Here is a 23,859-nt window from a genome sequence, read left to right on the forward strand (position 1 = left end):
TCAATCATTTCAGGGTACAGCAACATGAGCCGGTTAAAGGGAAACACCACTGTGTGTAAAAAAAAAAAAAAAAAAAAAAATACTGTAGGGTGTCTTAGGATATCTAGGATGTTCTTGCTCAACAAATATTAGAAAATATATTTTTGGAAGTGATCTTTTTTCTAAAATTGAATTTAACTTGCATGATATATATGCAGTATTCCTATATTTTGGCTAAGGTATGATCTTGCCTTTAAAGTATTTTTCTGAGCATCAATTTTCTGTTTGTTTTTATTTTTTTATTTATTTTTTTTTTTTTGGGGGGGGGGGGTTGGTCTGCAGAGATTGGCCATCAATTGGTGTGCTAGTTTTCACAATCGTTGATAAGCATTGCATCACAAGCTATCTACAGCACATATCTCATCTGTGTACAATGTGTGTAAGACCCTATGGCTCCATCCAGGATATGGTTTCCACAAAAACACTCCTGAAAAGCCTGTCCTCCAAACAGCATTGACACGATTCTGTGAAGAGTGAAAGAATGCACATGATTATTGAATATAAAAGGAGGTGGTTTATATCTTTCAAGGATGTTTTTAAAAAATAAACCGCGTTCCCATTGCAAATCACTCCATAAAAATTCTATGATCTTTGACATATTGATTAGCCTCAATTCACGAGCATTTTCTTCAGGGTTTTTGGAACACTTCCGGGAAACCTAAACCCAAATATAAATGTGGATTGAGTGAAAGCAGCAATATTAGTAGAACACATCGGCAAAGTTTGAGGAAAATCAGACAGTGAATTTAAAAGTTATTAATTGTTAAAGTTTTGGTACCATTATCGCTGGATAAAGAGACTACTTGAATTCATGATGTCATGTATAGACAACAATATAAATTAAATATGAGGAGAACTCCACAAAATTTCTTTTTTCATGAAAAGCTCACATTCCATTGACTTGTTTAAGATATGCCAAAGGTAATATCATTCCCCTGCTTTCTGAAAGAGGTAAGCCAAGTTCTCTTTCATTATGCCAGAAAAAAAGAAAATATGTTGAATTTTCTTTATATTTTCTTTATAATTATCATTGCCCATACACGACCCATGAACTAAAGGAGTCTTCTTATACAGAGATGATGGTGCTGAAACTTTGACAATTCACAACTTAAGAATTAATCGTCTGATTTTCCTCAAACTTCACTGATTCTCCCCCACTAATATTGCTGCTTTCACTTGATTCACATTCATATTTGCATTTAGGTGTCCTTGGAGATTTCATTCAGTATACACTAAGTAGGTTGAGCAAGAGTGATGCCAAGCTAATGGATTACAAAAGTTTGGCCGAAATCAGTTCGTGAAATTAGGAAGATATGGAGATGTAAATTTTCTTGTCATTTCACAATATTGGGATATTGGTGTCATTCATTTATCTGTCATATTTCGTATGTAAATTAGTTGAGGTGATGAAGTAATTGCATAGCGCCTGTGAAAGCTGTGACATTCTAAGTCATATGTCCACTGGGACTGGGGGAAAGAAATGTGGTTTCATAATAGATGACAGCCGGCTATTGCAGTTACGGGGAAGCTAAGCACGAGATTGCAGGGTCAATACACAGTGAAAATAGTAAGGTATATCAGAGAAAGATATTTGGAAGGTACATTCTGAAAAGAATGTGAAATCATTCAGAAAGTAGTTACTATGTCTTCATCAAATTTAAAGTAGTCTCTCTTAGATAGCTGAAAATTACTGTCTAGATCATTTGGAGAATGGGTTTGATTCTCCCTTGATTTTTTGCTTCCAGAGGGTTACAGACATTTAGCAGCCGCAGAAGCTTTTCTGTGCAGTTTGGACAAAATAGCCTGTAGTTCCAAGAATTTCATCCTGATCGAGAGAACTTGTTGAATGCCACGAACCATTAATGAAGTGAAGGGGGTAATGAGGATCCAGTCGTTAAAGGGAAACCCTTCTCCATTTTTTTTATGTAACTTTGAGAGAGGAGGTAAAAATCTAACAAACAGAACTGTGGAAACATTTTGAACTTTGCAGTTCTATGCTTTCCTCATTTTTTTTTTTGGGGGGGGGGTAGGGTTGATTTAAATGAATGTTGTCTGTTCTGTGTGTTAGACTCTTTCCTTCATAGCAAAGCCAACATGATTCTGAAGAGATTTTTTTTTGTGTGTGCGTGTGTGTGTGTGTGTGGTGGTTTTTTTTTTTTCTCAAGAACAGCAACTCTTTACCAACAAAAGCCTGGCTAGTCAAGTTTTTTGAATGCACAGGCAGCTTTCAAGTTGAATTACCAGTGTGCTCTCATCAAAGTGAAGTTACAGAGAAGGAAGTGTTTATATCTTATCACATTAACCCACTTTTTGTGACTCTTTCTGATCCAGCCATGGCAGATACTGCCAAACTTCTTTTTAGTGCCAAATTTGTCCCATCAGTACACATTGAGAGTGTATGTTTGTCTTTGAAGAGTCAGTAGAAGAGATTCGGCTCACTTCAGACTTTCTCTTTAATAGTGGTGGTGTGTTGAAAACATATTTTCACAGGCTTTTTGATAATTTATGGTTATACTTTTGTGATGGACCTTCCATGGGGATATTCCGCCTCAGAAAAGCTAGTGCTTTGTGGTGGATGATTGTTATTGATGGTGCGCTACCTGAGGCACAGAGTACAGTGGAATACAGCTACAATGAGGAATTATTAAAGTAGGGATCAATAGTATACTATTCACATGCTGTACTGTAGGAATTGGATGTATACAGGGAGATTAAGGGCTTTACACTAGTTGAGTGCACTTGTATGGGCGCCAGCCGCATCCTGTTGATAACCACTGGTATGAATAGGGTACACAAAGTTTTATTCACTGTAGGCTATGGAAAGGTCTTCACTAAAGTGTCGGCATGCAGCTTGCCCATTATCTGGTTATCAGTGCATGGAGATGGACGAACAGAAGTCAGGAGGGTGTTTTTGCATAGTATGTATTGGCTGAACGGGCAGCTGTCTTTCGATTACAAAGTTGGTCAAAACATGTTATCAGTATTAAAAGGAGAGAATGTCTCATGCATTGAGAGAAGGGCAGAGTATGTGATTTACATCGTCATGTATATTCCAACAGATAAAGCAAATGTTTGTCAGTAGTTTGTATTCATCATTTCAAGAGATGATTATGAGGTCTTTGTACAGTTCATGTACATGTTGTCTATGGAACATAGGTAGGCAGTTCTGTTGAGAAATTGATTTTTCATTGTGTAATTCAGCTTCTCACTAGGCCTGGACAAAAAGAAAGATATCTGCAAAAAGGAAGGCTTGGGGTGCTGGACTCCCACAAAATGTCAGTCCAAACCTTTCTCATGAGGATACTGTATCTGTTCACACTGTTCAGGAAAGTTGCACGAAAGGCATCAACATCATCGTCATAGTTTCTTTTGACTCTATAGGAGGACTCACTTTGAATATTGATGTGCATACGTGTATATATGGCAAAAAGGGAAAGCTAGAATGCTGGGCTCCCAGAAAATGTTAGTCCAACCATTCTCGTGAGGATACATTGTATCTGTTCACACTGTTCAGGAATGTTGCACAAAAGGCAGCATCAACATCATCATCAAGGTAGTTTCCTCTGACTCTATATAGGAGGACTCACTCTGAATATTGATGTGCATATATATGGGAAGATTGAAGAAGGTTGAACGTGTCTAGAACACTTGGTAGTGGCCAAGAAACCTCTCTCTAGCTGCTTCCCCTGTTTCCCTTAACCACCTACTCAATCAATTTCACAAATTTTATGCATGTCTTCCACTGCAGAAATATTCACATACATAAGTTTTATATCAAAGGTGAAGTTACCCTGGCAAGAAAGTCTAAAGAAATCATTTTACTTCTCCGTAAACTCTCGGGCAGTGTAAACGAAAACCAGCAGATCAGAGAGAAAGAAAAGTCACCCCTTATTGGATGATTAATGACACTCACCTAGTCATTGACATCATGATTTGTGTGGCTTTGAATTAAAAAAAAAAAAGACTCTTTTCTCCTATTCTGTTTCATAGATATTGCTGGTTTTGAGAGAGTGATTTCTTGTTTTGGTTGAACCTCTCCTTTGTGTACCACCAAGTTTTGTCACTCAATTTATGTTAAGATTTGATTTTGATCTGTTTCTCCTTTCTCTCTTTTTCTCATTTTTGTTACATCTCCACCCATTCACCTGCCATTCACCCACCTTTCCCCCTTGATGTGACATCCCCCCAAAATCCAACTGAATCACAAACTGACCTTACCTCCATCTCCATGTGCTTCCTGTATATGGTGTTAATGGCAATAAATAAATAAATGAAATAAAAAATGAATACATAAAAAAATAAATAAATATGCACATGGCTGTAATGCAATAAAATTTTTTTTTTCATAAATAAAATATTTGAAATGGCTTTCAAATATCCTTGTTTGTTTATGTTATATGATATCTTGTCTTCTCTTCCGCAAAATTATGATAATGTTAACGTTTGTGGTGGGTACAATTTTTGGTCTTCTTCAAATGTTTTCTGCATTCATTCAATTTTGATTCAATTAATACAATACCATGTTCTTGGAATCCTTATTATTTTTGGCCACCTGGGGTGTTGAAAATCCCTCATAAACCACACCTTTGCTTCTGATAACTACCATCATACCTTGCCTTATTTGCCCGTATTCTTAACTGCTGTTACGTTCCCTCCCCTTCCACCTCTGGCAACTTGTTGCATATTTGATTGCCTGCCCATTGGATGATTGCCTGTGATGGCACCCTCACCTCCAATTTCATTCTACCATCTGTCCATCCACTTGCCTGCCTTATCTCTCATTCCATCTATCCATCCTCCCCATCCCCCTCCACCACCTCCTCCTCCATCCACGATATCAGGGGAGAGTGAATTCCGTCAGAAAATCATTGCATGGCAAACCGCAACCTTCAACAGGGATTGAGGTAAGATTTGAGTCTGCCGTTGGTGAGAGGTGTTACAGGGTGCGCCAGCTAAAACCAGTGAAAAGATGGAACTCATTTTGTGTGGGACCTTCTGAAGTTTCTACTGTACATTCTTTTGTACTTTCATGCCTTAGAATTAACCCTTAGCCCATTGAAGAAAGTGAAGGAATATATTAAGCTACAATGTATGACCATAAATATTGTAGATCTGGGAACTAGGAGTGATTATGAAGATTAAACATAATAATTTGATTCTGAGAGGATTGACACAAATGTATAGCAGATGATACATTTGTTGTCTTCCCCTTATGTTTTAGAGAGTGAAATGTTGACATTCATCAGTATGATACCTTCATGATAACGTAAAGAAAAGAAAAAAACATTTCCTGGAACTGATAAAGATAGACGAAAAGCATCCCAAAAGATTGTAATCCCTAACCGCCAGAAGAGTGTATCCTCCATGTCCTCATGATTGAGCAAATGACCCTCTTGGTTTACAGGGTCAAAATCCTATTTCTTGTAACATCGTAAGGAAGTATGTGCACAGAGTGTGGGATTTATTGATGTCATATACACCACACAGCAAACTAGGTATTCAAAGTCATTGCACAATTATGTAGAAGTTGGGATGGATGACCAACCAGTATAAGCAGAAGAGTTGCAATACTTGCTGCCAGTCAAGACATTATTCAGTCCCATTTGCAACGAGGAAGTTTGTAATGTGATGAATAATTACCCATTATCTCATTATGTAGTCAAGACCTGCTCATGGGATCCGTCGTTAGAAAGCTTAGGGACTGAAAAATTGAATGCAGCAAAACTAAAAGAATAATGTGTGGTGGTGACTTTCTCAAACCATTGTGTTGAACAGTTGTATCATTTCCCTTTGTAAACTATGGAGACCACATCTCTGTTTTACATACTAAGGGTAATGCAAGTGTGATCAGAAGAGATGGCCAATTATACATGGAGGTCCGATCAAAAATTGAAAGGAAGGGCTAAGGTCTAATTGTACACTGGTTTAAATGTTGAGTAGGCATATAAAGAGTTATCAGTACAATGCCAAAGAGAAGGTGCCACTGTGTATATGAATGAGTTTGACAGAAATGGGATGTCAAAAAGGATTTGACATTGAACCAAATATATCCCTGTCACTGATTACATGCAGTGATGCATAGACCTCCACCTGTAAGAAAAGATTTAAAGGTTAGCATCCCCTTATAATTTGTTTGCCATTTTATTTTCTTAGCACAATTATCTATCTGAAAAAAAAAAAGATATATTGCTTCCTAAAAAAAAAAAGAGAGATAGAATCAATGCATTAAAAACAAACCAGAGGTGTAAAAAAAATAAGTGCATGTCACCTGTCAGGTGCCCAGAGGACTCTGAGCAGGTAAATATCACAAGAAACCTTTCGAGTGAAGAATTTGGGAGATGGGAGATTTTGGGAGATGTGATGTTGTGTAATGCCGTGTTTTTTCCTGAGGATGTATGCATCCTTGAGTTGGATTGTTGAGCTTTCCCCTTTCCAAACTCTAGCATTTTGTGACTCACATCTCATCTGAGACACTTTTTTGTTTCTTTTGGTTTTGTTTTTACATTTCTGACTCATCCAGTACTAATACCTTTAAGTCTGCATCATGTGGAAATAGAAGCATCCTTGATTGGTTGATGAAACACTACCAGGATTCTGAGTCCTTGTTTTGCACTTGTCTTTCCAGGAGAGAAGAAGTACACTGACACCAAAGGACAGCAATGCATCGGAGGATGTATCAGACGGGGGCGGACCCCAGCGGAAGGGGGTGTGCAGGACAGACTCCATGTCGATAGAAGGTCAAGGGTTACAGGTACCGTCACTAACATGATGAGGTTGGAAACACTTTAAATTGGGTAAACCTGAAGCACCCTTCAAGGCATGAGGTGCTGATATTTTCCAATTTTTGCGCATGACACTGTGAAGGTACCAATTGTCATTCCCTGCCAACCCTGCTTGCCAGGGACAAAGAACATGACATGGTAAAAAAAGAATTTAGGACAGGACATGAAGCAAAGAGGAGAGGGAGAAGAGTTACAATGACATTTGAAGGACAAATCGTGTAGTAAGTACATCACTCCCTCCCTCTTGAAAGACATGGTTCACAATGGTTCATGAAATGTAAAAAATTGTTGTTTAAGTTTTTATCATTAAAGTGAATCATTGGCCAGTGAAATTTATCTCAAATGATTGCAGATAGCCAGATACTTTTAGAATTATCGACACAATGCAGCAAAACACAACAAAACTCCATTTGATGTGAATTTTATCTCCACGGGCAAACATTTCTTGTTGCTATAAGAGCTATTCTATCATTCTATGACTTCTACTTCCACTTCTCTTCTCCTGCGACCAGATCACGCCGCTTCCCGGCACCCATCCGCTGGTGGTCTTCGTCAATCCCAAGAGTGGCGGGCGGCAAGGGGAGCGCATCATGAGAAAGTTCCAGTACCTCCTGAACCCGCGGCAGGTGTATGACCTGAGCAAAGGCGGCCCCATGCCAGGGTGAGGCAGAGGAGGAATTTTAAACCCAGCAAGTTGGGGGGGGGGGAGGGGGGGGGAGGGGGGGAGGGGGGATTTCATTGCAGAAAGTATCACCTTGTCACTGTGCCTTTGACAACTCTTGATTTTACTGCAAATGCTATGTTGGAGATACATATTAGATGAAACTGACACTCTGCAACTGTAAAACGAAGAATTTTATCTGAACAATGAAGAGCTGACATGAATGACACTACCAGTAACAAATATGATATACGAATACAACATCAAAACACAGAAAGAAATTAGGTTTCAGGACTTGTTGGATGTATCTTTATAAATATAACAAGCAAAGAGCTGTCCCTTTAGATGAGTGTATGCATGGTCCTTTTTTGTATAACACTGATGTACTGTCCAAGTACCACAATGGGTGATTTCAAGTTCTGTGCTAAGTGCTGGTGCTGGTGTTATCTCCTGAACAACAGCATTATAATTGAGCTCCAACACCGATGGTTAGTGATACCGATCATGATTATCAATCCCCAACACTAGTGTTATCTTCACACCTCCACCAAGTTTGTGGTGATTGTGCTGGACTTGCAGTACGAAAACAATAATTATGCTTGGTTGAGGTTGAATAAGAATAATGCAGCCACAAATGCTTTTTCGTGGGCAAGTGATGTTGAAGAAAGATGTATATGCCATTAATTCTTAAAGGCATAATTTACCATTTGCAGATGAAACAAAAACCCAGCATTTGTGCTTTAGAATAGTTCTGAAATGTGAGTTAGGGATAGAAACAACCACTGTAAATATTTGAATCCGTATAATCGATGTTAAGTATTGTTAAATATACAAAATGTGAACAATAGTTATAATAAGAATGCTCCCAGACTAATCCGTCTACAGTTACGGTTTATTGAGAAAAATACAGATATCTCCTTATATTTCAGGCTTTATTGCAAAAAATTTATATAGTAAGATGTTTTGTGATACAACTGACCTACACATATGCATAAAATCTGATATCTTGAACATTTTTAAAATCACTGCTTCCAAAGGTAAACAGGACCTTTAAACATTTCCAAAATGCAGCAATCCTAATTTTGCTCCAAAGCAAAAATGTATGTGTGGCTATGCATGGAGTTTTTGTGTGCTCTCCGTAAAAGCAACTGTGGCATTGACATGTTAGGCTGTACACATCCTTGATGGAGTCTTCCCAGGAATGACATGTATCCATGGACAGGACTGTTGGTCTCATACGTATGTCAATGCTATCACCTACAGTGAACCTTAAAATGATGAATGTGAAAATCCCAGGGCTGGAGTTAGACAATGAGGAGAAAAAAAAAAACAGTATTCAAAATCACCAGTAAAAATAATGGAGCTTGGTTCAATAGATGACATTCAGCTCCGGACCCACCACTAGCTAACAGAACTACATCATAATTTTGAGGTCAAGCTGCTCACACCGACTGATTTTACAAGTATGGGATTATAGTTGGTGCTAGTGTTTAGACAGCACAAACACTGAACTTGAAATCAACTTTCATCAAACTTCTTTCTATGACTTCTTTCAATGCAGTCAAGTGCTGTCTCTGATAACAGTATTTATAGAATTATGTCAGTTTCGATGTATAGCTTGGCTGTCATATTCAAATATATTACAGCAACCACAGAAAGGGATAGTTTTGTTTGTGTATTGTCTTCTGTGGCATTTCAAATAGCGAATTTAGTCAAGTTGTTCCTCCTTGGCAAGTTGTTGATATCTGATGTCACTTTCGCTTGCTCATTAAATTCATACCAATGGGACAAGAAAACTTTGCTTTTAGATGTAGGGAAGGAGAGGGGAGATGAATATCAGTGTGTATGTGGGGGAGAGTGGGTTGGTAATATGCTCGTTATAGCTTTACTTTCTCATGCATTCCATTCTACCTGCAAGAATTTAGTCAGTTTTGTTTTTTAGACATGAAACCAAATTAATTTTGTTCATGCAAACTCCCCAAATCCAGCTTAGTGCCAGGCATACTCAAAGATGAATGTTGAGCATGGATGATGTTCCATATCTGGAAATTACATGCTGTTAGAGAATTTCAGTGGAGTACCCAGTACTGTCTTCATGAAGTAGCCTTCATGATGTTTTCTCTCCTAGACATTAACTCTTTATGTGCCATGGTGGTAACCCCCTGTGTGCCACGTTATTCTGAGACACGAAGGTAGTCATGCTTTGAGAAAGAATTCTATGTTTCCAATTTGTATAACTTCTTCAAATTTCTGTTAAGCGGGACATAATAGTGAACAAAGTATTAGAGGAATACCAAACTTTGCTTCGATATACATTGTTTGACAAATCTATATCAAAATTTCCTTTAAATGACCAGTTGCTACATTACTGTAAAGGCGTGACTTTTGCACATAAAACCATGACAGAAACTTAAAATGTAAACGCAAATCTAGTTAGGAACACCGCTTGATAGTTGACCACCACATAGACTGCAAGCCCTAAGTGAGAGGAACAAAAGTGCGAGAAACGCTTTTATTGTACCGGGGGATTAGCGATTTATCGATCGGTTTCGGCGGCTTTGTTTGTTGAGCAGAATATGCGAAGTTGGCACGCCGTCGACTGAGTCGGACGTACGAACGTGGCACGTAAAGAGTTAATGACTCAAATCTTGTGATGCTGCTTAGAAAGTGAGGAGGCCGGCAGTGATGCCGCAGATGAGGAGGCAAATGTTGAAGATGATGCTGTTGATAAAGACAGTGCTGGTAGTAAAGATAAAGAAGAACGAGTAGTTGCAGTGATGACAGATGATTATCACGATGACAAATGGTTATGAGGAGGATCTTACTCGATGGAGAGAGATACACTTGACATTATTGTAATCATGACTTTTTGTTCTGTTTTTCAGGTTAAAATTCTTCAAAGATGTCCCCAACTTCAGGGTGTTGTGCTGTGGTGGTGATGGGACAGTAGGATGGGTGTTAGACTGTATAGGTAAGAAAACTGCAGACCGAAACTTGTTAAATCTTATTTGTGATGGGCCCAAAGAATGGACCTCTTAATGTAGCTCAAACTTAAAATATCCTTTTCTACTTTAATTGACAAATTAAGGAGGATTTCTTGTGCTCTGTGCTTTTGTGGTTCACAGATTGTGTGTAATGTGAGTATTGCTGTATAAGTTGGAAGAGACCTTGATTAGTCTCTAAACAACAAAGAATGTATATAATCATATTTTATGTGAGTATTTGAATACAAACATGAATAAGCAGCTATCGTTGGCAAATACATCAATTCGATTATGACATTTAAAATCTTCATTTGACAGTGGCAATCTATCACATTAGATATGAACATGAATATGAAAGTAAAAGTTCTAATCACCATCAATGTATTATCTCTTACTCTCTATTCTCACTATTTCATTCTATTACTGCACAGATAAGCTCCAAATAGACCCTAGACCATCTGTAGCTATCCTTCCTTTAGGTACTGGCAACGATCTAGCAAGATGTCTGAACTGGGGTGGAGGTAAGAAATGAGATGTTTCTGTACTTCGATGCTGTCGTCATGACAACCTGATTGAAAGCTTAGTTCAGTTCCAGATCAGTTAGATTTTATTTTTGGATGTTTAAGTCAAAGCATTTTTTTTTCTCTTTTTTTTCCTGCTACCTAGTAGACAAGATGGAAATTTGGCTGGGCTTCAATTTTGTAGCTTGGTCGCCCTGCAGAAACCTATTGTGCCATGAGACAGTTTTGTGAGGATTGAAAATTGTAAAACTAGAGTGAAGTTCTTTATATAAGTGAATTGAATTTGATCAAATTCAAGAGATTTCTGAAATTCAGGTGCAAAAAAACAAACAAACAAACAGTGGATGATACATTTTGAAGATCATGTATATTATTGTACACTGACTTATGCAGTTTCTAAAGATTGGTGCTGGTGCAGCAAGTTTCACTTCATACAGGACTTTCATAATCCGAGCTCTGGCACTGCCTTTGATCTTTCTCTACTTCCGGGGAAAAAAAAAAACAAGATCAGTGTACTTTTGGATAATGAAGGATGCCATACTTTGTGAATTCTTCAATGTTTTCCCAGGTCACTTGCTGAAAGTACCATTTTTAAGTACATGGCCATTGAAAGTTAAGAAAACACTTTAAAAACAAGAGTAGAGACCCTAGGGGTAAAACTTCGATCAGTTTGTACTCATCAAGCCCTGTAATCTCATGTTTCTACCGCTATAATGGCAAAGTGGTAGTGTCATCACCTGCAGAATGTGTATTTGTAGGAGCACAAATATGTACCAGGTTAGGCATTTCTCACAAAGTGGAGAAAAAGAAGATTGGTATCACCTCAGAAGACGTATATCACAACCCCATTCTGATGTTTTATTGCCATCAGGCTCTTATGTATATCCACAGAGGCATGTTGACCAGTGTGTACTCAAAAGAATCCAGTATTAAAAAGACCTGGCATTCCCAAATTCCTCTGGAAAGCATTTCTTTTTCATTTTCTCATACTTCAAATGGACAGTCTTGGCAAGGGACAATCAGCGCAAGGGAATAGTAATTGTAACAGGAAATCATTTTAACTTTTTCACATTGTATACTCATGTACAGATTATTTTCATTCATAAATGTCCTTTACCATCATTTGTGATAATTTTCATCATACAGGCTATGACGGTGGTAGTCTACCCAAGATCCTCAGGGACATCGAAGACTCAGAAACTGTATACTTAGATAGGTGGCACATTGAGTTCAGCACGACGGACACCAGCGAACAGGGCGATCCGGTCCCCTACAACATCATCAACAACTACTTCTCAATAGGAGTGGTAAGTTAATCTGTTCCGTGCGGGAACCTGGTGACCCGTGTATTAAGTCTGTGATCATTTTCAGAATTTAGTACGGAATAACGAGACTTTATAGTTTGTTCATAGTAGACAGTGCATGATCTAGCGCATGGGGAAAATTGTGAGAGTGTGTAATGCCTCGTAACACAAAAGTGATGGCCAGTTATATCATCCGATTATATCATTTAGCTCTTTATGTGCCACGTTGGCACGCCTGACTCAGTTGACGGTGTGCCAAGTTCGCATGTTTTACTCAAATGCACAAACCCACCCAACCTGATCGATAAAACGCCAAATGCCACAGTACAATTGAAGTTTCACTCCCGATTCCATTCCTCTCACATTTAGCTTGCATTACATGGTGATTGGATGTCAAGTGGTGTTTCCTAGCGGGTATTTGGAGTAAATTCTAATTTTGTTTTTGTAATTGTAAGTGCAAAAGTCATGTCTTCTAGGTCTAGACAGTTATGTAGCTATACCAGCTATTTGAAGGAAAAATAATCATTGATTTGTCATAAAATTTACATCATAGCATAGCATGGAGTTTTCCCTTCAGTTGTGCTTATTGCATGTCCAGGATAAACATTTTTTTTTTTAAAGTTACGTGGATTTGAAAAAGAGAATGGTTTCCCAAAGCATGCCTGGGTTGGAATCTCAGAATAATATGGCACACAGGGGGTTTACACTGTTGCGCATAAAGGGCTAGATAATGGAAGTCTATTTATCACACAAATAGTGAGAGTTTGTACTGTTGTAGTGTTAGCATAAAATCACATATGTACAGTATATGTTCATGAGGCCAATTATGAATGCAAATAGGACATTTCAGTTTTGGGAGCTTGATGTGAAACATGTATTGTACAGTATGAATGTGCATCAGTTTTTTGTTTTGTTTTGTTTTGTTTTGTTTTGTTTTGCTTTTCTTTTATGAACGTGCATTAGTGAATGTACAATGAGACAGCCAGTGAGTTTAATTACCTTCATCTAGGAGGTTATGTTTTTGTTGGAGTTGGTTTGTCTGTCTGTCTGCAAAATAATTCAAAAAGTTGTAAATGGATTTTGATGAAACTTGGAGGAAAAGTTGAAAATGACACAAGGAAGAGACGATTCAATTTTAGTAATGAACCTGGGAATTTTATGAATTTTTGAAGGATTTTTTTATCTTTTGGCAAATAGGGTCAGTGAACTTGGGAGTTCAAGCTGCGCGTATTTGAGGTTTGCATACGCGCACTAAAGCGCGTGCTCTGCTCGAGGCACCGCGCAGCAGGAAGCTGATGAGGTAAAGACACAAGGCTTCTTATATTGGGAAATTGGGCGATTTTCAGCATATATACGGGTGGAAATGAGCTGCTTGGCGGAGGTCTGCGCTCTCTGAGTACTTTTCTAGTTCATTATAAGTGGATGCTCAGCCATTTTCACGATAAGCAGAATATAAACAATTAGAATCATGGAACGGGTGTGTAGTGTGTGTTTTTGTGCCGATTAAAAGGTATGGCCGGGTAGACAAAACTGCTAGGAATGCATTTTCCTGTTTAAGAGGTTGTCTGTGTATATATTGTTTGATATGTGTTGGTATATGTGTGGGTAATTGAGCATATGCAGTGTGGATGTCTGCTTTATCACTGCATTTACTCATTCCAAGATATTCTGTGTTTCATCGCCGGTTGTCTCATGTGGCATCAAAACCTGACAGTGATATGATATATGATTATCAGAACCCTGCCTTTGCTGACCATGTTGTCCTGCTACTTCTTCCCTTCCCTCATTGTTAGGATGCATCCATCGCACACAGATTCCACACGATGCGAGAGAAGCATCCAGAGAAGTTTAACAGTAGAATGAAGAACAAGCTTTGGTACTTTGAGTTCGGGACGTCGGAGACGTTCGCCTCAACGTGCAAGAATCTCCACGAAGACATCGACATCATGGTGAGAAATTGTAATAGTGCACTTCCATCCCAAGTTCAATGTGGCTCCAGTAATACATAAAAGGGCTAAAATTAAACAGACAGTGGTAGAAACTTCATCAGAATCACACATAGAATGAAAGAGTTAAGGGTCTTCTAAGTTTCTGATGTATTACTGTATACGCCAAATATTTCACAAGGTTTTTATTTTCACAAATTTTGCATGTCATTGGAGCTATTTGCGAATTTAAAGTTGCGTGAAATAATGACTGATCCTGACACAAATGTGACATGCACCTGTACATTTCTCCTTTCAGTACTGGACTCCATATTCGTGAATTTAACCAATTGCGAAATTGTCGGGAAGTGCCGATTCGCGAGAAATTAGACTCAGTACAGTATTGAGAAACAGTGGATTCACATATGCAAATTAGATGAGATGATGAAGTCATTGCATTGTGAATCTCTCGTTGACCTGTTCTCCAATCTCCACACATTTTGTTTGTCCCCACCCAGTGTGATGGAGTCTCGCTAGACCTGGCCAGCGGCCCGTCACTCGAGGGCATCGCCGTTCTCAACATTCCAAGCATCTACGGGGGCTCCAACCTGTGGGGGGACACACCCAGCAAGAAGAAGCAGCGGAAGATGGAGAAGAAGCTGCAGAGGACACGAGACAAGGAGGGCCTGACGCAGTCCAGCATCGACCTGATGTTTGCAAGGCAGTGTGAGTAGCAGGCTCAATCTATGATTCACATCCACAGTTTTGTGGTAGAAATCAACTACAATAACAACAGCAACAGAAGCAGTAACAACACCTTTTTACCTCGCCAAGTATGAAGGAGGTTATGTTTTCATCAACATTGGTGTATTGGGGTTTGTCTGTTTGCAAAATGACTCGACAAGTTGTGAATGGATTTGAATGAAACTTGCAGTGAAAGTTGATAATAACACAAGGAACAGATGATGAGATTGTGGTAGTGATACAGGAATTAAGTTTTATGGATTTTTGACGGATATTTAATCTTTTGGCAGATAGTGTCAATGAACTTGGGAGTTCAAGTTTTTATGAGGTTTGCATACATGCGCTCTTCTCAGGCGCGGCATATAGCTGGCTTCTATATTAGAAAATTAGGTGACTTGGAGTGGGTGGAACAAGCTGCTTGGCGGAGGTCTGGGCTCTCTGAGTACTTTTCTAGTTTACACTGGGAAGATGCTTGATAACCATTAACTGCTTTGTCACTAAATTTTCACCTAACTTTTTTTTTTGTTCATGTTTCTTGTTCGTCATCACCTGCAGCAATAGGAGACAAGTCGATAGAGGTGGTTGGTCTTGAGAGCTCCCTCCATGTGGGCCAGGTCAAGGCAGGCATCCGGTCATCGGGCCGCAGACTCGGTCAGTGCCAGACAGTGACCATCCGCACCAGGAAGAGGGTGCCGATGCAGATTGATGGAGAGCCCTGGCTCCAGCCTCCTTGCACAGTGAGTACCTCCTGGCATCGTTCAGTTTTCTGTTAGGCCATCGTGGGATACTCAAAAGTGAACAGTACCATGTCGTAGCGTACCATGCCAGATTGGGAGTATTCCAGCACTAGTGGAGAAAGCGTACCTCATATGTGACCGTGTATCACTAAACGAACAAAAAGTCACACGCACTGATTTAGTGTCAGGACTGAAAATACGTGAAATGGGTCAACCCAGCCAATCTTAAATTTTTCTTATTTTCTGAAAGAGCTAGTCTTCTTTTACATTATCCTAAAGTTTGGGATCTTAGAACGAGCAGGAAGTTGTGTTTCAGCAGTTTTTCTCAAACACTTTTTGGTGGAATAGTGTGATTAGGTGTTTCTCATAGAGTCCTCTTTTCATTTCTTAAAAACCCTGTCCATACTCTTCACTTTCAACTCCAATAACTTTGGAAAGAATGATGCAACTGCATTCAAAGTTAGGCATTAATCATTTACAGAATGTGTTAATAAAGCATGCTCAATTTCAGCTTATTCTGATAATCCCTTCATTATTCTTGCTCTGGTGGTTAACATCCTGTTTTGTGTTCCATTCATCGCGCAGCCATCGCGGCTTGGTGAAGATTAAGTGCTTGAATAGACCCTGTCCTTCAGATCCTCTTTTCTCAGTTCACGCTTTCCAGAGTGTGTGCTTTCTTTCCAATATTAGGATAGGTTAGGAGAGTCCATTTGAATTGAGTTATACATCATTTTAAAGCTTATAGTCTACTCTTTCAGAATCTGCTCTTAAAGGGGATGGCTAGTAACTGATCAGTGGGAATGCTGGGGATGATTGTTCCAATCCATGTGGGATTCATTTAAGAGTACAGTATGTATCTATCGTTGTGTGAAAACTATTTGCTTCAGAATGGTCTCATATTCAATTAATGTGCAGTTCAATGTTTCCAGGTTAGCGTGCCTGTACAGTGACGGGGCGATCGTTAACGGCCCCGTCACGTTACAGTGCAGTACACTTAAGGAGTTTAGTTTCTCTCACAGCCCCCAGATTAACCCCTTCAGGACCACTAAGTTGAGATACCATCCATTTTTCTTTTTGAAATTTAACAATACAATACAATACAATAAAGTGTAAGTGTGATAAACATTGCATACAATTCATGTAACTGGTCAACTGTCACAGCTTCAGGAAAAAAAAAAAATTTACTGAGTGCCCAACTTAGCATTTTTAGAGGCTGTTTAATGTTCTGCTTTGTATTTCAAATAAGCAAAAAAAAAGATGAGATGATCAAAAGAAGATGTTAGATTTTGAAATTAGCATCTATGTAATATGTAAAATTGCTGTATCCAAGGGACGGATTGCATGTTATTGCCTCAATTATGAGAGGGGCTGCATGATTACAAGCAATGTTGCTCATCTAGACTTCAGAATAGAATCGAATGTGTCTGTTCAACTCACCTGTGTTTAATCGGTCATGGTAGGCCTACAGAGTACACTGCACTCTTCATTTTGATTCGTCCCTCCAGATATCAATCACCCACAAGAACAGCACACCGATGCAGAAAGGCCCACCCCCAAAGAAGAGCTTCTCCGGAATCAGGAAGCTCTTTACCAAGGGGAGCATCGATGCCGATGAGAACAGCGACACACATCTATGAGGTGCCAATTGACGCAGGCGAGAGATGAATGAGGAAAGAATTAAAATTTTCTCTTCCTTTTTCAGCTCTTTTTTACTCTTTGGTGTACATTTTACATCAAACTCGTGCTGCCTTCCATTCCTGAAGATACTTGAGGGCACTTCTTCTCTAAATCTTTTTCTTTTTTTTTAAGATAGACATGGGACTTTATATTACGCACCACTGGTATTTCCACATTGCTCGTGTTCAAGGGTGCAAGGAGATGGGAAATGTTCCAAGGTAATTCCAGGACTCTTGTACTACAGAGACCACGGCTAAAAGCATCCTTAGTAGAAGAGATGGAAAGTCCTCATCAATCCTACAAGGATGCCAAAGTGGCAGAAAACTGCAGGGACTTTGTTGTGGTTTCACAAAAGCACACATGTACACAGAGCAGATGGAACGTGGCAAGCTCCCGAAGGCACGCGGAGAGAACATTTTTCCATCAGGATACTGCTTATGTCCCGGGAAGTTGACGAAATATGTGACTTCTTTCATGTGTGCATGACATATGAGACTTGCGAGTTCATTCCATGCTCAAACTCATACTTTTTGTGAGAGTAATGAATTTCTATGAGATTGTCTTCTGCAACAGAATTTCAGTGTTAGCAAAAGGGGCTGTCGTGGTTCTTGTTCTGTAGTGGTTCATACACGATGTTCATGTACGATGCAGCAATGTTTTACGAGTTGGTGTTTGTAATCCTTAGTCTTTTAGTTTTGTGCCGTGTGCTTTGAGAGTGTTGTCCTCTTGTTCACACACTTTAGAAGGAACCGCACCAGTTGTCTTACATCACATATAGATGCCCATCTGTTTTTATAACTGTTAAATGTTCTGCAGAAGACGTAATGCAAAAACACATGGCACAATGAGATATGTAGCCATGTGGGGGCTAGAATGCCCATTTTTTCCTCTTTTTTTTTTAATGTATACTAGCTTTAAAGTTCAGTTTGGGAGCACTGCATATTGCTTCATTAGCCTTAGTCCTGTTTTACATCTGAAGACCAAAGTGCTGTACTTGTGTGATTGGTTAGTTGAGGAAATACTGTTTTGAAGAAAGATGTGTGTTGTGCAATGCAGTGCACCACAGAATATTGCTTACAATACAAAAATGGTCATCTTATCACACACAGGTAGACTGACATTTATTTCTTTGCATTTCTTCCCAATAAATCATTCTGGGGTGATCAATTTGTATCATTGGGCTGTTGATTTGTGTTAACATGCTGACCCTGTAGTCTACATCCTCAGCCATTGTCCATTTGAAAGGTGAAAACCACTCTTCAGTGGCCCCACTTTCAAGCCATGCATGATGAACCCATGCACAGAATTTCTCAATATCAAGTTGTGTATTGTACCCAGTGGGATCCAGGGTGCCAAATCTCACCCTCCCTTCATCTCATTGCATGAGTTCACATAATAATACTGGGGGATTCCCCCATATAAGTGTTTCCAGTTTCTTCAGCATACAGCACTTATTTCACTGTTTACTGTGATCATCGTAACCAGTCAGCATCACCAACATATGTACTACACATTTTCCTAAAATGGATTTTTTTCAAAATTACATTTTAATTGCTCAGAATTTATCATGATTATGTTGTATGTGTGATTTGGGCATGTGTGGTATTAGCTGAAAACAAAAATGCTGAAGGCCTTGTTTTTGTGTTATGACTTGTATGTATATGACTTGTCTTTCCAAATGGTGTTGTAAATTTTATTTCCTCATATCTCTCTCTCTCTTTTTTTTTTTTTTTTTTCCAATTTTGTAATGTGTAAAGTGTGTGCAGTTTATTTTTATGTATATGTCATATTTTGAATTATCAAGATGTTATGATGCAAAACATTCATCATTCAGGCTCTGAAAATATTAGATTTGTGGAAGGATAATTCCTTGTTTTGAGATAGAAAGCAAAACTTGGCACGATGACCTAAGCACAAAGTTTTTAGTAGAGGCTGTACAGATGATTTACATACCGTTGTAGTCTTATGTTACTTCCCACCAGTCGAGAAACATACAGCATTTTGCTCTCTACATAGCGAGCTCTTAATTTTGTGTAGATTAGTTGATAGAAATTAAATTAAGTCCTTCGCACATCAGCCATCGTGAAATGGATATCAACAGTGAATGCACTTTGCATTATATTTGTCCTCATTCACCCATTTTATTTCTTTTTTAATTATGTCTTGCAATGAGTTGAGTATTAAGTGAAAAATAATAAATAAATGGACCAAAAGCAGTGATTTATATCTTTAAAATTATCAATAATGATCCATCCATCTGAATTCAGCGTGATCTAATTCAATTCATTATTCAACACTGCACTGCTGGGCAAAGTTTAAAACCATGGATGTATTCTCAGGGTGCAGCTCTCATCCCCTTTGAGAGGGAGAAAAAAAGAGCAGAAAACAAAAGCTACCTTTAATGGGGACCCACAAAGATTGAACTAGAGGCCATAATTGGTCTTAATTAGTCTGTGCATAGGTGTGGCATGATATCAGCAGTGATGCTGAATAGCTGTAACTTCAGTCATTTCTTACAATGCACACTAAGTAGTGTCATTTGGAATTGCTTATTATTTTAAGAAGCAAAACTCAGATAGTTCAACATACCTTGACTGACAGCTGAAGATATTCTTTGCCTGTGAAATCAGTCTGATTTGGCTTGTCTGATGTCATCAACAAAAAAAAAAAGGATGAAGAAAAGAACAAATGTTGGTGGTTTCGTAAGGCATGGCGAACTGCTCCTCTGATATTCTCAAGTGTGACCACAGAGAGTGGGGGGGGGGGGGCAGTGAAAGAGAGAGAGAGAGTAAAGATGATATCTGACTGTCATACGAGACAGGAATCTTCTTCACAGTTGTCTGTAGTAAGACTGAGCTGGCATCAGTCATCTGTAAACTTTACAGATAAACATAGATATTATGATTATTTAAAAACTTGTAGTGACATTTCCCATGGCCATTACTCAGATTATGTCAGAATGATAATTATATATATATATATAAAGATATATAAATACTTGGATATATATATATATTGTTTGATGATGTGATGATTTGATTTTAAGGGTCTGCATATTTGGTTTTTACTTTGTTTTGGCTTTTTTGATAGAGATTCTCATACTTTATCTGTTTTGTACAATCTGTATTAATGTATCACATTTTTGTAATTATTGTACATTGAATTGGGCTCTAACACTGCTGATTATGAAATGGGAATTGAATTTGCTTACGAGGGACCTGTCTGGAAAATGTATATTTTCATGATGTTTTGTGTTGTATATTTCAGCATTGAAGTATGTGTATGTGAAACCCTATGTATTTTTTTGTAGCATTTTAATTTGATATCTTTATCGGTTTGTATTGTTAGTGGGTATATATATATCTATATCTATATATATATATATATATATATATATATATATATATATATATATATATATATATATATATGCACACACACATAGATTATGCAACTCTTACAAAATTTGTGAATGACAAAGTTGCATGCATAATGATGATATTGGGTTTGTCTTCCCAACTTCAAGTAAACTAGACACAAAAAAAAACATTTTTTTTGTGTGGTTGAGTAAAAAAAAAAAAGAAGAAAAAGAAATGATATGAATGGTTTGTCAAAGCTGTGTAATATCCTTATTTGTATCTGTTGATTACATTTTTATCTCTCTCCCTCTCCATCTATCTATCTACTTAATATCTACCTCTATTTGTTGTCTGTTGGTTTCTGTATTAATCTATCTACAACTTTCTTTCCCATTTCCTTTCTCTTTCTGTCTGAGCCTTATGGTGCTGACTTACCAACCATTCTCATTCAGCCCTGTCTGAAGTCCATATCTTGATACAGAGCAGTGTCTTCGCATCATTCATGATTTTGTTTTTGCTTTTCTACGACTAGACACTACTGAAGCCAAAGGCATAAATTCATTCTTTTTGTTGTGTTTATTTATTTATTTTTTTTAAATCCTTGCATTGCCTTTTTTGCAGCTGCAGTTGTCCATCTGATTGGAGAAAGCACACTCTCTCTATTCAGTGAAAGCAAACATACCGGAAATTTTCTGCCTCCCCTTTTCTTTTCTTTGATGCATCTGTGCAGTTTGTTATGCTTTTGACAAACCTTGATTTCCAGTGGATACCTTCCTAGTCAAGAAAAAAAAAAGTCCTTTTCTGCCAACATACAATCTTTTTGCACTGGTCACAACAGCATTATGCACTATGTGATTATGTCATGGTCATTGGCCTCATTATACAGCAACACACAAACATGTAAATTATGTCATGAGCAGCAGCAGCACCACCTGCTTTATCGAAACCTGTTTAAAGCTATTTTGGATCTAGATTTAAATTTTTGAAAAGAAGAAAGAAAGGCATATCCACACACATATATATATCTGCATTCTCTTATGACCCAAGATTCATTATTTTTTTTTCTTCTCTAGTTCTTCATTCTTTCTTCATACAAAAATAGAGTACACTTGTGCGAGGAAGGTATCAAAGCTACCAAGCTCCCCTGTTTCTCCAAGTGGCTCATTAAGATGTTAGATTTAATTTTTTGAACAGCCTTATGAACAGGTGTCTGCAATGATGGTGAAGTCAGCCTAACCCTTTATGTACCCAGGCACTTTGCTTTTTCATCAGCGTTAAAGTGCCTGTTTAACTTTGGGAGCAGTGATTTAAAAAATGTTCAAGATATCACATTTGATGCATATGTGTAGGTCAGTTGTATCACAAAACATCCTACCATAGAAGGATTTTGCGATAGAACCTTAAATATAAGGAGATATCACTATTTTTCTCAATAAACCGTATCGGTAGACGGTTAAGTCTGGAAATATTTGTTATTATAACCATTGTTCACATTTTGTGTATTTAACAATACTTGACATTGATTATACTTATTCAAATTTTTACATTGGTTGTTTCTATCCCAAACTCACATTTTCAAACTATTTTGAAGCACTACTGCTGGGTTTTTATTTCATCTGCAAATGGTGAATTATGCCTTTAAAGTAATCCTTACAAACTTGAGCTACATGTAGTGGTAGATTAGCAAGCCCACTCAGGTGTATAGCAATGTGCCTGACAAAGTTTCCTGACATCTTGATTTATTAAAGGTTCAGGTTACTTTTGGGAGCAGTGATTTAAAAGATGTTCAAGATATCACCTTTGATGCATATGTGTAGGTCTGTTGTATCACAGAACATCCTATCATATAAAAATTTTTGCAATAAACCCTAAAATGTAAGGAGATATCAGTATTTTTCTTAATAAACCATAACTGTAGACGGTTTAGTCTGAAAACATTTTCATTATAACTATTGTTCACATTTTATATATTTAACAATACTTAACATCGATAATACGGATTCAATTTTTTACAGTGGTTGTTTCTATCCCTATAACTCACATTTTAGAACTATTTTAAAGCACTAATGCTGGGTTTTTGTTTCATCTGCAAATGGTGAGTTATGCCTTTGACAGTTAGTTTCCTGACATCTTGATTTATTAACAGTTGGTATCCTGACATCTCTCCCAATCAGCAAACAAAGCAATATAAGGGTTAAATGAAATGATTTCATGAAAATGTTGCCATGTCTCTTTAGGAAACACAGCATTGTAAACAACAAAAAGTAACACAATTCAATATTACACCTCATCGTCACTGTTGGGGAGTTGATGTTCAATTCCAGTCCTTATAACTCATTCATAACTATTACTCTTTTTTTTATTTTGGGTTAGTAACTTGAATATACAGAGACGGTTTGTAGTTGACACATGAAAGAACTGAAGACTGGCTGCAAAGTAGCTGCAGGCCAAAGTGAATGAGGTGCTCTTGCATTGATGCTAAATGCCGACTTCACAATTACACAATTATTTGTTCTTTTTTGCTTCCCTACCTCTCCCCACCCCACCCCCACCCCGCCAAACAGACACAAACACATTAGATTAAGAAATTGTGTAGCTCACAAGCTGCTTATTGATGCCTTTTCTGTCCATCATTTTTTTTTTGACAGAGCAGTTTGACAAAGAGTGACGCTTGACTTGTGGAGCCATTGACTCTACACTCGTGACATTTCGCTTCTCGTCTTCGATGGCGATTGTCCCCTGAAAGTAGGACAGAGAAAACAGAGAGAACCTTTTAAGCCTCAAACTTCTTAACCATGGCCATCCCATCCCCCCCCCCCACAACCACCACCACAACCACATTTTTTTTTTCTTCCTGACACTTGCACCATAACTTCCTGTTAATATTGCTATATACAATTTGGCAAATTAGATATCAACTTATAAGAAATATGAAAACAGAGAAATAGAGCAGCATTATGCCACACTGATACTGAAAATAATAGCGAAAGTACGAACCTCATATACCATCATCCTTTTCCTCCTTTTGTTTTTCGTTTCTTTTCCTTTTTCTTTTCCTGTTTTTGCAGAAAAAAAAGGATAGAAACCCTTGTTAGCATGGACATCTCATTATGATAGGATGTTATC

The 23,859-nt window shown here is 38.0% G+C and overlaps 1 protein-coding gene across 1 annotated transcript in view; it reads left to right on the plus strand.

Moving 5' to 3' along the window:
* LOC140237871 (diacylglycerol kinase beta-like) overlaps positions 1-17,340 on the plus strand; it is a 124,106-nt gene extending 106,766 nt beyond the window's left edge. The window contains exons 14-23 of the mRNA XM_072317803.1: positions 4,881-4,943; positions 6,665-6,790; positions 7,334-7,482; positions 10,368-10,453; positions 10,898-10,987; positions 12,134-12,294; positions 14,085-14,240; positions 14,735-14,942; positions 15,516-15,697; positions 17,203-17,340. Of these exons, the coding sequence (XP_072173904.1) occupies positions 4,881-4,943; positions 6,665-6,790; positions 7,334-7,482; positions 10,368-10,453; positions 10,898-10,987; positions 12,134-12,294; positions 14,085-14,240; positions 14,735-14,942; positions 15,516-15,697; positions 17,203-17,334 (1,353 nt within the window). The 3' untranslated portion in view covers positions 17,335-17,340. The remainder of the gene's footprint in view (positions 1-4,880; positions 4,944-6,664; positions 6,791-7,333; positions 7,483-10,367; positions 10,454-10,897; positions 10,988-12,133; positions 12,295-14,084; positions 14,241-14,734; positions 14,943-15,515; positions 15,698-17,202) is intronic.
* The last annotated feature ends 6,519 nt before the right edge of the window (positions 17,341-23,859 follow it).

Source organism: Diadema setosum, chromosome 14 (genome assembly GCF_964275005.1).
Source record: "Diadema setosum chromosome 14, eeDiaSeto1, whole genome shotgun sequence".
Classification (NCBI taxonomy): Eukaryota; Metazoa; Echinodermata; class Echinoidea; order Diadematoida; family Diadematidae; genus Diadema; species Diadema setosum.